This window comes from Harpia harpyja, chromosome 20, assembly GCF_026419915.1.
Source record: "Harpia harpyja isolate bHarHar1 chromosome 20, bHarHar1 primary haplotype, whole genome shotgun sequence".
Classification (NCBI taxonomy): Eukaryota; Metazoa; Chordata; class Aves; order Accipitriformes; family Accipitridae; genus Harpia; species Harpia harpyja.
Genome location: NC_068959.1, coordinates 2,583,322 through 2,596,305, shown reverse-complemented (window position 1 = coordinate 2,596,305; position 12,984 = coordinate 2,583,322). Strand labels below are relative to the sequence as shown.

General features: G+C 40.2%; 1 protein-coding gene across 5 annotated transcripts in view; it reads right to left on the bottom strand.

Annotated features, from left to right (window-relative positions):
* Window positions 1-2,504: 2,504 nt before the first annotated feature.
* ACSL6 (acyl-CoA synthetase long chain family member 6) overlaps window positions 2,505-12,984 on the bottom strand; it is a 58,163-nt gene continuing 47,683 nt past the window's right edge. For all 5 annotated transcript variants that reach the window (XM_052816381.1, XM_052816382.1, XM_052816383.1 and 2 more), the window contains exons 14-21: window positions 12,736-12,831; window positions 11,808-11,880; window positions 10,293-10,381; window positions 9,596-9,712; window positions 9,204-9,347; window positions 8,243-8,344; window positions 7,510-7,581; window positions 2,505-5,261 (exon numbers count right to left, since the gene is read on the bottom strand). In XM_052816381.1, coding sequence (XP_052672341.1) covers window positions 5,121-5,261; window positions 7,510-7,581; window positions 8,243-8,344; window positions 9,204-9,347; window positions 9,596-9,712; window positions 10,293-10,381; window positions 11,808-11,880; window positions 12,736-12,831 — 834 coding nt within the window. In that variant the 3' untranslated portion in view covers window positions 2,505-5,120. The remainder of the gene's footprint in view (window positions 5,262-7,509; window positions 7,582-8,242; window positions 8,345-9,203; window positions 9,348-9,595; window positions 9,713-10,292; window positions 10,382-11,807; window positions 11,881-12,735; window positions 12,832-12,984) is intronic.

Here is a 12,984-nt window from a genome sequence, read left to right as displayed (position 1 = left end):
GCGGGGGGTGGGTGTACTGGGTGCTGCTGCTCCCTTGCACTGGTTTTGGCTAATAAATGTGCCGACAGATTCGGTTTTCTAGTACTACATCTTGAAATTGAAACTGTGTATGTTACATTCCTTTTACTGATCAGACCCTGTGTCTCAGCTTAAGTTTATAGAGCAGAGGAATCTCATTGCTTCCTTAACATGAAAAATTTGAAAGAATTCTCTGGCATCGCTGGATTTCCAAGCGAAGGGAGAGATGCAAGTACACGCAAAAACTGGAATAGAGACTGAACGCTTTTAAACTTTATTGTTTTAGACACATAGTCTGAAAAAATACTATGCATTCCCAATTGTCAATTCATATTAAACAAGCATATACATTTGGTTATATTATTATTGATTTAAAATAAAAAAAATGAAACCATTACAGAAAGACTGCTGCATCTTCAGAGAACTTTGCAACAATTTTTTTGTAGAAGATTGCTAAAACCAATCTCAGGTTCCAATATTCCTTTGGTCGTTATGTATATTTTTTTTTACAACATATTTTGTATAGGCACGCATTCTGAACGACTTCATACCGATTGTGAGGACAGAGTGCTGGAATAACAACAGATTTTATAAAAGAGCTTTTATTGTATATCAGTCCACGAGAAAATCTTATGAGCAGTTTTGAGAAATGTGACAATTTAATTCTTTACAAAAGTTTCCATAGATGACTTTTTGATATACATGCTAATATACCAAAACTGAAAAATCTTTAATTACAGTTAAGATTATTTCTTTTTACACCAATGTATGTTATATTTTAACCCCTTCACTTTCAGTTGAAAATAGAATAGGCAACACCTATGAAAATGCCTCATTTTTTCGCTGCTTGTACTTTGCTAAAATACATAACAAAAAGCTGAAATGAAGTGAAGGGCTTAAAGGGGCTCTAGATGCCTCAGAAAACATTTTATTTTGGAACAATTCCAGGGATCTAAAACTTTTTCCCTCCCAGACTACAAGCATCCAGATTTCTCCTCTGAAAAGCATAGCCTCAGCTTCATCATTTAACAGGAATAAAGGTGGCATAGAAACCACTGAATGTGCAAAGTACTGAAGAATGTTAATTCCAAGAAGAAACAAAGATCTAATTCCAATATCTTTTTTTTTTCCCCACAGACAAACCCCAAGTGACCTAAAGATACAAAAAGTACGCAGATAGAATTGCCTCTAAATAAAATGCTTTTCCAAATTTTCTGTAAGGCATCAAGAGGTCTTTAAGTAATCTGTTACCATGCAAAAATAGTATATTCTTTCCCAGTTTACATTCATCTTATAGCAGTTTATTTACATATAGATCACCAGTTTGTGCTTTTAACACATGGAAAATAAAAACAAACAAACAAACAAAGAAACCCTCTAAGTTACTTTGTTTCATTCCAGAAGATTAAGTCAGATTATTTTCTGTTATATGCAAGAATTTCATATTCATGGCAAAAATGACACTGGACTTTACTGATGCTGATATATACTTACTAACAGTGATGACAGATTGCAAACTCGTACTTTATCAATAAACGACTCACTGTCTCCCTCTCACCTGATGTGCATCAACCATTTTAACCTGCAAAGATGCTTTTCAGGACAGAATAATGCTCTGGTGTGGTTTCTGCTCACACTTTTGTGTGTCTTTGACCATTTCTGTGGCAGAACTGTGCAATACATTGAGCAAAGAACATACAAAATGTATAACTAAGCAATATTGTCTCCCTGGAAAAATCTATTTTATTCTGGTTTTCTTGTATAAGCACTGGACGCAGTCTTCCAGTGATTTCACAGGCATAGCACCAGGCCCAGGAAGAACCTCCCATTTTTAAAATCTCCAAGAATACGGTACCTCAGCCCGCAGCACACCGACTGCAGCGTAAGCCTTCGGGGGGAGAGGGTGCAAAACTCCTTCATCTCACTTGGCTGCTCAAGGTGACCGACACCGAGTAACAGCCCCGTCACGGGCACCTGACTGACCACCACTGATCCCACCTGCAGTGGCAGACCGGAGCTGTGCTCATTTCAGTGGGCTTGCTGTATTTTTTCATTAATTGATTGTGGAATGAGCCCCCAGATGACAGTGATTAGTTAAAACCCATCATCCTGAAGCCATCAAGAACAGGGCTCTTTACAGAGAAGGGTAACTTGCGTTGCCATTTATGCAACAGTGCTTGAGTCTCAACTCTTTCAATAAGATGAGTATTAGAAATTAATTTTGTAATTAGTCATCTTGTGGAAAAAAACCCCAAACTGGTTATTGGACAGCCCAGGGGTTTTTTCCCTGGTGGCCATAAGAAGTATTTCAGTTTAAGAAAGCTCAATGCAAAATAAACGTTCCTGGAATTTGAAGAGAAGCATGTTTGTGCCTAGCTCACGCATTACGCACGTGTTCCTTTCAAGTTTAAATCTCTTACAACATTGCTACAATTGTGGCGAGAGAGAGTGACCTGCAGGGGAAAATCTGATTACGCAAGAAAGTATTAAAGAGAGCTTTTAGTTTATTTGTACAGCTTTTCACAAGTTCTGAAAGTAGTCACGCTTTTGGTGTGACAACACAATTCCTCCCAAATTTTGCATCATCCTAGTGTGGCCAAGTCTGTTTTTTCTTATTTGTTTGGCGTTCATATCTTTGGCTCTAGTGCATCTGACATTTTGCATCAAATACTGAAAGAAGAATACCGATACATTGTTCAGCACTATATACTTAAAAATACCAGCCATCTAAGCCATAAACAAACTCATATTGGGGTCTTCTATACTTATATAAAGTCAGAGTTTAGTTATCTAGAAAAGTCTAGTAAACTGAAATCATCTTAGAAGAAAAGTAAATTAAATTCATGTGGTAGAAAAAGGTCAGTGGAAAATAGCTTTTCTGTTCTTCTTTAGATGACTAGGGGTTTTTTTTGTTTTAAAAGTATGTCGCATTAAAACAGGAAATCGTACTAATTCTTCATATCTTTGAAGCATGTGTATGTAATGACTGTTTTGGCCGATACAAAAAGGAGATGAACTTGACTCCGCAGACATGAAAATCCTTTATGACTTGACCTAAAGAGCCAGATTTTATACAGTAATTCCTATCCTCTGTAGACGCGGCAGACACAAATTCCCCAGGGATACTGTTGCTGCGTACATTGATGAAAAATGAATGTACAACACCATCAGATCACAGTAACGGCATTTCTTACTTGCTTTGGACTGGTATGAGTCATTGCACTGGAATCAAATGAGGAATCAGGCGCAAAAAGGGATTCAGACAAATACTTGCACATTTGATAAATCACCGTGTTCTTTATATGAGTGATTATGTTAGCTGATACGGTTTCCTTTGTATCATTTTGTTCTGAAATCACTGCAATAAATCAGTCTTCGTGTAACACTAACTCATTAATTCAATTTATTTCATTTTGAAGCATGCAATAGAATTTCAGAGGGAAAATAAGAGATCATTTAGATTAAAAATGTAAACTTTTAGCTTCAAAAGTCTACAGTGGATTCCAGTTTAAGAGAGAAAATAAGTGTGCTTTCACTGTCCTAGCAAAGAAGATCTAGCAGGCACAGCTCCATGCTAGTATGCACTGGTGCAACAAGCAGCAGCTATTAAAATACACATATATATTTAGGACCCTGTTTAGCAGAAGGAAGCCACCAACAGTCCAAGTATTCAAGTGACTTGACGTTACAGTTTTCTTATTGTTTTGTACCATGCTTTATATCAGGAGAGAGCTCTAGAGTCTGTTCCTGTTCCACATGGGACTTATCCCCTTTCTAATGGCTGCAGCTGATCGTGAAATCTAAGGTTTCATCCAGACAACTTGCTGTTCATTCCAGAGAGGCCACTGGAAGTGATGACAGTGGGAACTGAGGCTTCCAGACATCTGAACGTAGAAATGTTTTCTTAGCAGGCCTTTCTGCAACCACGTCCAATATTTTACCGTACCATGACACCTTCCAACGGCGCTGGCTAACACAGCCTTTCGCCCATCCCTGTGGGCCTTTTGGAGCAGTATTTCTTCCTCTTCCACAGCCAGCCGAAGGATGCCCTCCACTGCTGCATCTCAGGCTGGCCTTTCTCCCAAACCAATTTGTTTTGCTAAGCCCCATTCAGAATCGCAGCTTAGACCTTGTGCTCCATTTCCTTAGCACTGTTTTCTGAAAGGGAGTTAGTCCAACTGGACTACGCAGTATTAGCAGCATGTAAAGTAATAAATTAGGGACTGGGAGCATGTGGGTTAACGTGAACTCCCACAGAAAGCCGCCACAGAGCCAGCGGTGCTTTTGCAACCTTCTCAGTTTGAGCAGTTCAGATGTCCGTGAGTGTACTGTGCTGAAGGAGACCCTAATGTAAAACCAGCATGCCATGTATAAACTGAGTTCAGATGAAAAGGAAATAGAGGAAATTCTATCCTATCGCTTCCTAACCTGTTCTTGTAATTTCAAGGTAATGTTAATCCCTTAGATGTAATATAATAATAGGTCTATTAAGTACAAATAGCAGGAGATTCATTCCTGTTTCTATTTTGGTTGTTTGTTAGGTCATTAATGATTAAATCAAATCAATGTAATTTATGTCCTGGAAAATATAAAAACTATCACTTTTATATATAAACCAATATCCAGCTTGAAGTTCCAGGTCAGGGAAAATAGACTTTCACCATCAATCACTGATTGTTTGAGGTAGACCGCATTATTGAATTATCCACAATTTTAGTTTCTAATGTATTAGGTTATATACAATCAAATATCAACAGACATACCTGAAATTTTCCCTATTTTAATTAGAAATGTTTGTAGTTATTAATAAGTTTCCATAATTTACTTGGTCATAGATTGAAATTTCTGTAAGTTTTGTGGCAATTTAGCATAATCCTTAGTAGTACCCTATTGTGTACACAGAGTAAAAAATGAATTGTATCAGACCTGATGGAAAAAAGAAGGAAAATTATGGTTAGTGGTGAAATCCTAGAACAATGAAAGGCTCAAATGTAAGATTCAGATGCTTATCCATTTCAGCTGTGTCATTCTGGCTCTGTATTTTTGAGTGTTACTCTAATATTGCTATGAAGTCCATTATTCAGAACATTCTTCCCGTGGTTTCAGATGGAGATGCTTGAATATAGCTCTTCTATTTGTTTTTTGAAGTAATCTCTTAATTCTGGTCTCTTAGCCTTTAATGTTGGTGTCAACAAACCGTTTTGTACTGAGAACATATCAGAGTGAATGTAAATGGCTTTGACCTAAAATAAAAAAGGGATATATTTATAGCAAAAATTACAGGCATCACACTCAGTAAGCGTAACTTCTTAAGCCAGCCTTGCTGCGGTTACCTCTGGCTGTGCCTGCAGCCCAGGGGACCCTTCTGCCGGGTCCCCAGGATTTCCCTCACCTGCCCAAGTTTTCCAAGGCGACACTAAATCCCTCCACCACCCCTCACCACTCCCTGCTCTCCTGCTTGTCTTCCCGTGTCCGCGCTGACCCGACAGCCAGCCAGCGCAGAAGGGAGCTCTCCGAGAGAATGAGCACATAAACCTCTTTTCCGTATGAAACCAAGGCCAAAACACAGCGAGGCAGAGCGCAAGGGACAGTGTCACCATATGCGATATTGTAACTGCGGAGTTTCACACGGTTGAAAGACTGTGGACGAGAGGGGAAGGGAGGGAGGGCAGGGAGTCAGGCTAAGAAACATCATCTTAACCCGACTGCAAAAGAAAGTAAGTGGTGCTAATTCGGTCTTGCGAAATTATCATGAAGCTTTGCAGGCACAAAGAGCATACATGATTATCATCTTTAAGGAAGAATTGATGGTGTTTTGCTAGCTAATTAAAATGATATAAAATCATTCAGCCTAGACAAACAGGATTGTACAAGGCTGCCCTTGTTGGCGGCGGTGTCTCTGAGCACAGCAGGGAGCCTGGCAGCGCAGACGGGAGCGAGCTTTTCCTTCCAGCGCATTTATGGGAGTGCTGGTGTGGCAGAAAGCAGAAAACTGCTGCGTGACTGGTCATAGTCCACTGATTTAAGACAAAAGTCTCCAGCCATCTGCTGCTTTCGTGATTCCCCAAACCAGACTGGTTTGCGTTTTGTTAGACTGGGAGTTGCAGGAATATAGACTGAGAATCCATTTTTAAATTCCCATTAGATACGTGATTCATTTTTCCCCTGCAAGCATTGTGGTCCAGTTCCTCCCCCAGTGACATGCTTCACAAAATCAGTGTTTGTGCTATTAACGCTTCCCCCGCTTGCTGCACTGACTTTCAGAGCCTGCACCCTGAAGCTGTTGGTTACAGAAGCCAGAGTTGTCATTTCCAAGCCAGAGGTCCAAGCTCAGGCCTCTGGCACTGCAGACAAGGACAGGGACGGTAAAGAGTGGCTCTTCCGTATACAGGGGATCCTACCCCACAAGAACATTAGCCGTAATATCTGGCTCAAAGTTCGGTTTTAAGATTACATATTGCAACAGAGATTGAATTTTGAAGCCCTTTAGTTTTAAAATGTGAAATTTTTTTTCTTAATTTTTTAGAAAGATGGCAAGGCTTTCCTCCCTGCTTTATAGTTTATTAATTGCAAGCTGCTGGTAGAATAGATTACTTGAGGATATTTCATACTGTGAAGACTATGGCAGGAGCAAACCAGACTTATTACCACAAACAATTATGTGCATTGCAAACCGTGCTTTATATTGAATTTCATTTTTAAATTCATTTCTTCTTACTATCATTTCATTTGCATATGTAACTGAGAAATGAAGAATAACAAGTTTATGTTTAATGGTGCTTCTGCTGCACTTAGATATGGTGAATTACTCATTAGAATTACCACCCAGAAACAGTCTAAACAAAAGCAAAAAGGCCCTTGCTAATTATATATAATGATTAAGATGTTCATTATTTTAACAGAAATAAGCATTTGACATTTTAAAATGCGATGGATTTTTTTTTTTTTTTTACTGTGTTTTTAATGCTGTTTAATCCATGGTTGATTTCAGATCTCTCCTTCTGAAGTGTTTGTAGCTCTGTTGCAGAAATATTTACACAAGCACCAGAAAAGAATTAGTGCACAGGCTGAAAATAAATAAACCAGCAGTATTTCCTAGGTCAGTTAGAAGAATGGTAATTAGTGACCCAGTTTCTTAACAGTGCTTTCAGTGGCAGAAGCATCAGAGTCCAACAGATACTTATCTTGACCTCTGGTTGTCAGACTGGAGATTATCCATGTCCCTGGATTAGGTTTTTACCTCTGCACCCAAAACTTTCACTACTTTTAATTCAAATTTCAAGCATGAGTGAAAGGCAGAATCCCAGCACATGTGTTTTTCAAAGGAACAAATACAACTTGCCAGCAATAAAGCTCTTTCCGAAAACATTGTGTGCCGCTGCAAGAAGGATATGTAGTAACATAACAAATGCTGACAAATCCCCATTCAATACAAAAGGACAAATTGCCTGTCTGACCACACTGAAAAATGTATTAATTGTTTCATTTTACCTGCTCAAAGGAATGAAGTCCACTCTCCTTACCTAACCGTACCATGTCTTCCATTATGGCTTGCTGCAGTTCCTGGGTTAAAACACATAAATTCCTCATGAAATACCAGAGTCAACCTTACATGCAATTAATGCCATTGTTCATCAAGAAAACATGCTTCTGAGGAGAGTTCAAGTGCCTTATGGACAGTTAATACATAATTAGCAAATGTTCTATTAAAGAAATGTACAAACATTAAACTTAAGCGCGGTGATGTTAACTGTTTCCTCAGTATGAAGAGTCAGGTTATATTTTCAAGCATATATGACATAGATATTTAAATTTGCAATCCTTCAACCAATTGCCAGACTTAGATGCAGAATCATTTCCCACAGACACCCGTGGGATGACTCAGTGGCATCAGTGTTCATCGATGTGATCCAACTCAGTTACTCAGTATTAGAGAGCATGTGTAAATAAGGCTGGGATCCTTATTCGAGACATCTAAACAAACACAACCTCTCCTACTGCCACACTGTTCTCTGCAGGACAGACCCTTGGTCCCCCCCATGCTGGCGTTTGCAGAGGTCTGTACCATCAGCCAGCACACATCACTGTATCCAGGTCAACCCTGCTTAATTTTCAGTGAGGAAATAATTCTTGTCACTGAGATCATTAATAACAGACAACTACTCTAACTAGGTTATGCTACCATGAAAAAATGTCTGTACCACAGAGAGATAGGAAGACAAACCTTATTTTTACAGAGTTCTGTATATGTTCCATCAAACCCTCTTTTCTTTGCCCAGCCTGGCATAACTTCGGAATCGGGCACCACAATTCCTACCAGAAAGGCCTGTAGGTGAAGGAGAAGGAGAGTTGCAGGCAAAAGCTGAACAACATTTAAGGCCCTACACTGAAGTGAAGATACAAGCCGGTTGGATTTGCTAAGTGTTTATCGCTTCTTGTTTAATTATGTCAATAATTTGCTAACATGTCATAGTGAGGTATATTTTGGTGTCTGTTCCTTTTCCTCAGATAAAATGGTTCTCTGTGACTGTTCCTGCATTTGCCAGCAATTTTAACACCTTCAGTTGGGTTTGTGTTCTGCTTGGACGTTAATTAAATTAATTACTTTTTTCAGAGGCATAAGCCAGAGCAGAACATAGCCCATATCATTTATACAGATGCAGTTCATGGGCCTGTGACTCTCAGGCAAACTCCGATGCCAAGGGAAGCCTCGTGTTTGTGGCCAATCAGCATAGAGGGATGAATCGCAATGGTTTCAGAAGCTGTCCATGTTTGTATAAATATGCGAATAAACAGGACAAGATTGGTCAAAATGGGTAGGCGGCAGTCGTGGAGCAGCGGCTCTGCTTTTGTCTGGCTTACCGCAGGCAACAGGCCAAAAGAGAGCTTTAGAGCACCGAAAGGTGACACTGAAACAAATTTAAAGGCTTAAAAAAATTTAAATTAAAAAAAATTAAATGCAAATTTAAAGGCTTCACTTCTTTGGCCACAGCATCCTCCAAGCTGCTTAGGGTCCCACCAGTGGCTCAGCTCCTGCGTGGCCAGCAGCCAGCTCCAGAACAGGAGGGAGACATCAGGGCAAAAACATACCGTGATCCACTCACGCTTTCCCCGCATTCATGCCCAGCTCTCTGTCTTCAGTTTACAAAGAACAAAGTAAGATTTTCTGAAAACTTAGTTTTTACCTGCAGGCTGTCTCCATGGACATAGATCTGGGCAACAGGGTCACTGCGGATATAGATATTCTCTATCTTCTCCGGTGCAATATATTCTCCCTGAGCAAGTTTAAAAATATGCTTTTTCCGATCAATAATTTTAAGAGTCCCATTCTGTTAGGAGAAAAAAATGAGAGTTCTCAGAGAAGTTATTTAACCACAGAGACTCAGTAAGCAGTCTGCTTTTAAGAGAGCTCTTTAAGCTGCCAGAAAATGCCTCACTGACATATCGAGCTTATTCTGCAAAATATAAACTTAATCCTTTATGAAGGTAGATCTGCTTGGAAATTTAAGTTCAGTACTTGAAAATTTACATGGGATAGTACAATGACATAAGAACTAAGCATCTGATCAGTACGCACAGGTAACCATTTCCCGATGTCTCCAGTGTGAAGCCAGCCCTCCTGGTCCAGCGCTTCGGTTGTCTTCTCTTCATCTTTCAGATAACCTTTGAAAACATTTGGTCCTTTCACACATATCTGCAAAACAGTCAGAGTTGCTGATAAATTATTTTATTATTCTGCTGTAAATACTAACAAGCTGAATAGTAATTCACTAAAATTGAAATATTTTAAAGGTTGACTTAATGACTGTGCTCCATGAAACTAAAATATATTGTGTTATAAAATACCTATGGATTTGTTTCAAACCAATGGAACTATGAAGTAGGGGTTGCAAAACTGATTTGCTTGAAGTTGATTTGCATTCAGCTTGCAGTTAAAAAAACCAAAGTTATTTCAGTAAGTTTAATTTATGTGCAATATAGAAATAACAGCAATGTAGAAATCACAGCAATTCAGCTCTTCTTAGCTGAACTAATTAATTCCATCTTAGCTGTTAAAGTAATCAGGCATGGCATTGGCTGGAAGTACTGCCACAGCCCCTCTTTAATTAATGCTTTGCTGCTCTACTGCTGAATCGATGTTTTCCTTTTCTGATTGTAATGCGTAACACATCAGCAACCATGCACCTTACAAAGGTAAAATGCCTCTGTAACTACATAACGACTTAATACAGTGTTAACTAGTGAGAATTTGATATAAAAATGTGATTTGCTACCTCTCCTTCTCCTTTGGAAGCAAAATAATTCAGCTCTTCCACATCCTTCAATCTGATTAAGTTACAGGGCAAAGGGGCTCCTACATGACCTGGAAATCAAAGTTATCAAGTCACTTGTCATCTCTCCTATAAACGATAATTAGCATTTTATTGTTAGTTGCTTGCATAGTTGTAGATACACTGGATGTTCTTGCAGGAGCTGTGTCTGCGTGCAGAAATAATTTCCTCATTTAAGGTTTTGTACTATCAAGACTAAATACCCAAACCTCCTGTTTGGATATATATAAACCCTATTTTCAAACATGTCGATATACAGACCAGGTCTCCCTTACCTGTAAGAGACTAAACCCTTTTTTAAGCTTAACTAATTATAAAAGCACACAAAGCTCTGGACCCCCGTTGTTTTAATCACCTGGGAATGCCAATCGCAGGGACATTACACCAAACACATTTCCCCCCACCCCTACAGTTTCTCCAGAGATGAAGCGAGGACAACGTCTGCTGTAGCCAACGAGCACCGCTGGAGCACTACGGTGTGCAAAACCGTCCTATTTCCCCCAGAAAGAGCCGCTAGGAAAGAGAGACTGGAAAGAGAGGAGTCCCAGCTCTGTGTCACAGCACTTCGTGGGTTGAGGTCTCATTTAGCAAAGGAGCCAGCTGGAAGCGCGCTGAGGATGAGGATGCGGCATTGGCGGGTGAGCGGCTCTTTGCCCAGTGCTGGCCAGAGCACGGGCAGGGGGCTGGTGGGCAGCGAGCCCCAGGCCACACCAGTACCTGCAAGGGGCTGGTTTTGGTTTGACAAAAACCAAACAGATGGCCACTTGTGCTGGGAGAAGAAAGCATGTGCTCTTCTCCAGCCACAGAAAATCTGGGTTGGAAAGAAGGAAATGTTTAACTGGCCAGACCCATTAATATCTGATGTCCAGGTTTCCTACAAGTATTCATTTGAATGGGTATGATACCCATTTCAAAACATTTTTATAAATACTGATTATTTATATTAAGAAGAAATTAAGATGCAGTACTTGTATGTATTAGCTGAATCTTGCTTAGTGCTAATTTTTAGCTGATTTTGCCAAGATTCAAATGTTTTGAAAGCCTGAAATATATAAAGTATTGAGTAGTGGTGGATCTGTATTTGAAGTCTGAGTTTGCTCACTAAGTACATAAATGTGTTAATCTTTTCTTTGTTCCAGCGTTTCATTCTAACAAACATTCTTTTAAATTCAGCTCCAGTGCTCTAAAGAGGACTCAGAGCGCCTGGAGTGCAGAGATGAGGGTATCACAAATAACAGCTCAGGGGACAATTCCAAATCTCCCCAGGCAAACATGCCCAACACCTGACCCCTGTGTATTTATTCTGGACTAGTAATACTTTGAAGAACATTACATTCACTGAAAATTATTCACACGGTGGTGAATGTTGCATAAACACCCTGTGACATTACAGTCCAGAATTTTCAAAAGAAACGTGCATTTTTCTTGTTTCTGGAAATGGTGGAAGAAAATCATTACCTGACGTCCAGTCACCTGGGGTCGTAAAGGTGCATCCAGCTGTGCATTCTGTTTGGCCATAACCTTCGTAAACCTGACAAAGAAACGAGTATCTTTAAAAGGGCATATATGATTTCACTATTACAGAACAAAAATCTAAGAATTGCCTTCTGTTGCACAGCCCTGTGAACTAATCCTGCCAGCTGCAATGTGCAGGCGCACATTTAATGCAGGGACACTTTCCCTGGCTCTCACTGTATACAAAATTTCATTTACATGACTATGAATTACCATCGCAGTGTAGAGCTGAAAATAATAAGAAGACAAGTTCAGCAATTAGCTTTTGAGTCAAGAAGTATGTTACTCTCCGAGAGGAATTTATTAGTGGGGAAAAAAGGTATTTTTGTGGGACATTTCGAAATACACCTTTTAGGTTTTTTTCCCCACCTAATTTTAGGTTCTTGAATGAGGCCCTTCAGTTGCCCTGGACTTCCTAGTCAAAGAGAAGTAACGCAGTGGAGGACTTAAGTGGGTTAAATTGCCATCTCAAGATTATCTTTCTCCATTTATATATAGAATAAACCTTGTGTAACAAAGTTCTTAGCACGTGCACAAGCACATTTAATTGCACATACTCAGTTAAGTGCTGAGAGGCAGGTGGGATGAGTCTATGCTTTTTTTTGGCAGCTGCCCGCAGCGAAAACAGCTCTTGCCTGCTGCTTCCTTCCCAGGACCACCAGTCGTTCCCACTCCAGCCCCACGGCTGCGGGCGCAGAGCTCCGGGGACAGCACGGACCTGGGTCTGCCCCAAGCCCTGCAGCTGTTGGATTGATCCTGGTGAAGCTGTCCTAAATGCAGTTCTGAGGTCCTAACCCAACTCCTTTCTTAAATGCAGTGCGTTTCCTAGCTAGCAGTAAGCGAACGGCTCCAAAGAGCCGCGCGAGCCCACCTGACATCCGAGGGCTGCCCGGAGGAAGCCCAGGACAGTCGGAGACACAGGGGCAGCACCCGTTACTATCATGCGAACGCATCCACCGAGACTTGCCTGTTTGACAGCAGGAGAAAACAAAAGAAAAGCATCACAAATTACTACAGATGGCAAAACCAGCAGCGTCCGTGAGTATTGCTTATCCAGAGCTTGCACAAAATGCTCTGTCTAGAATGGATGCAGCCACGCTACGGAAACATGAACTGGCTC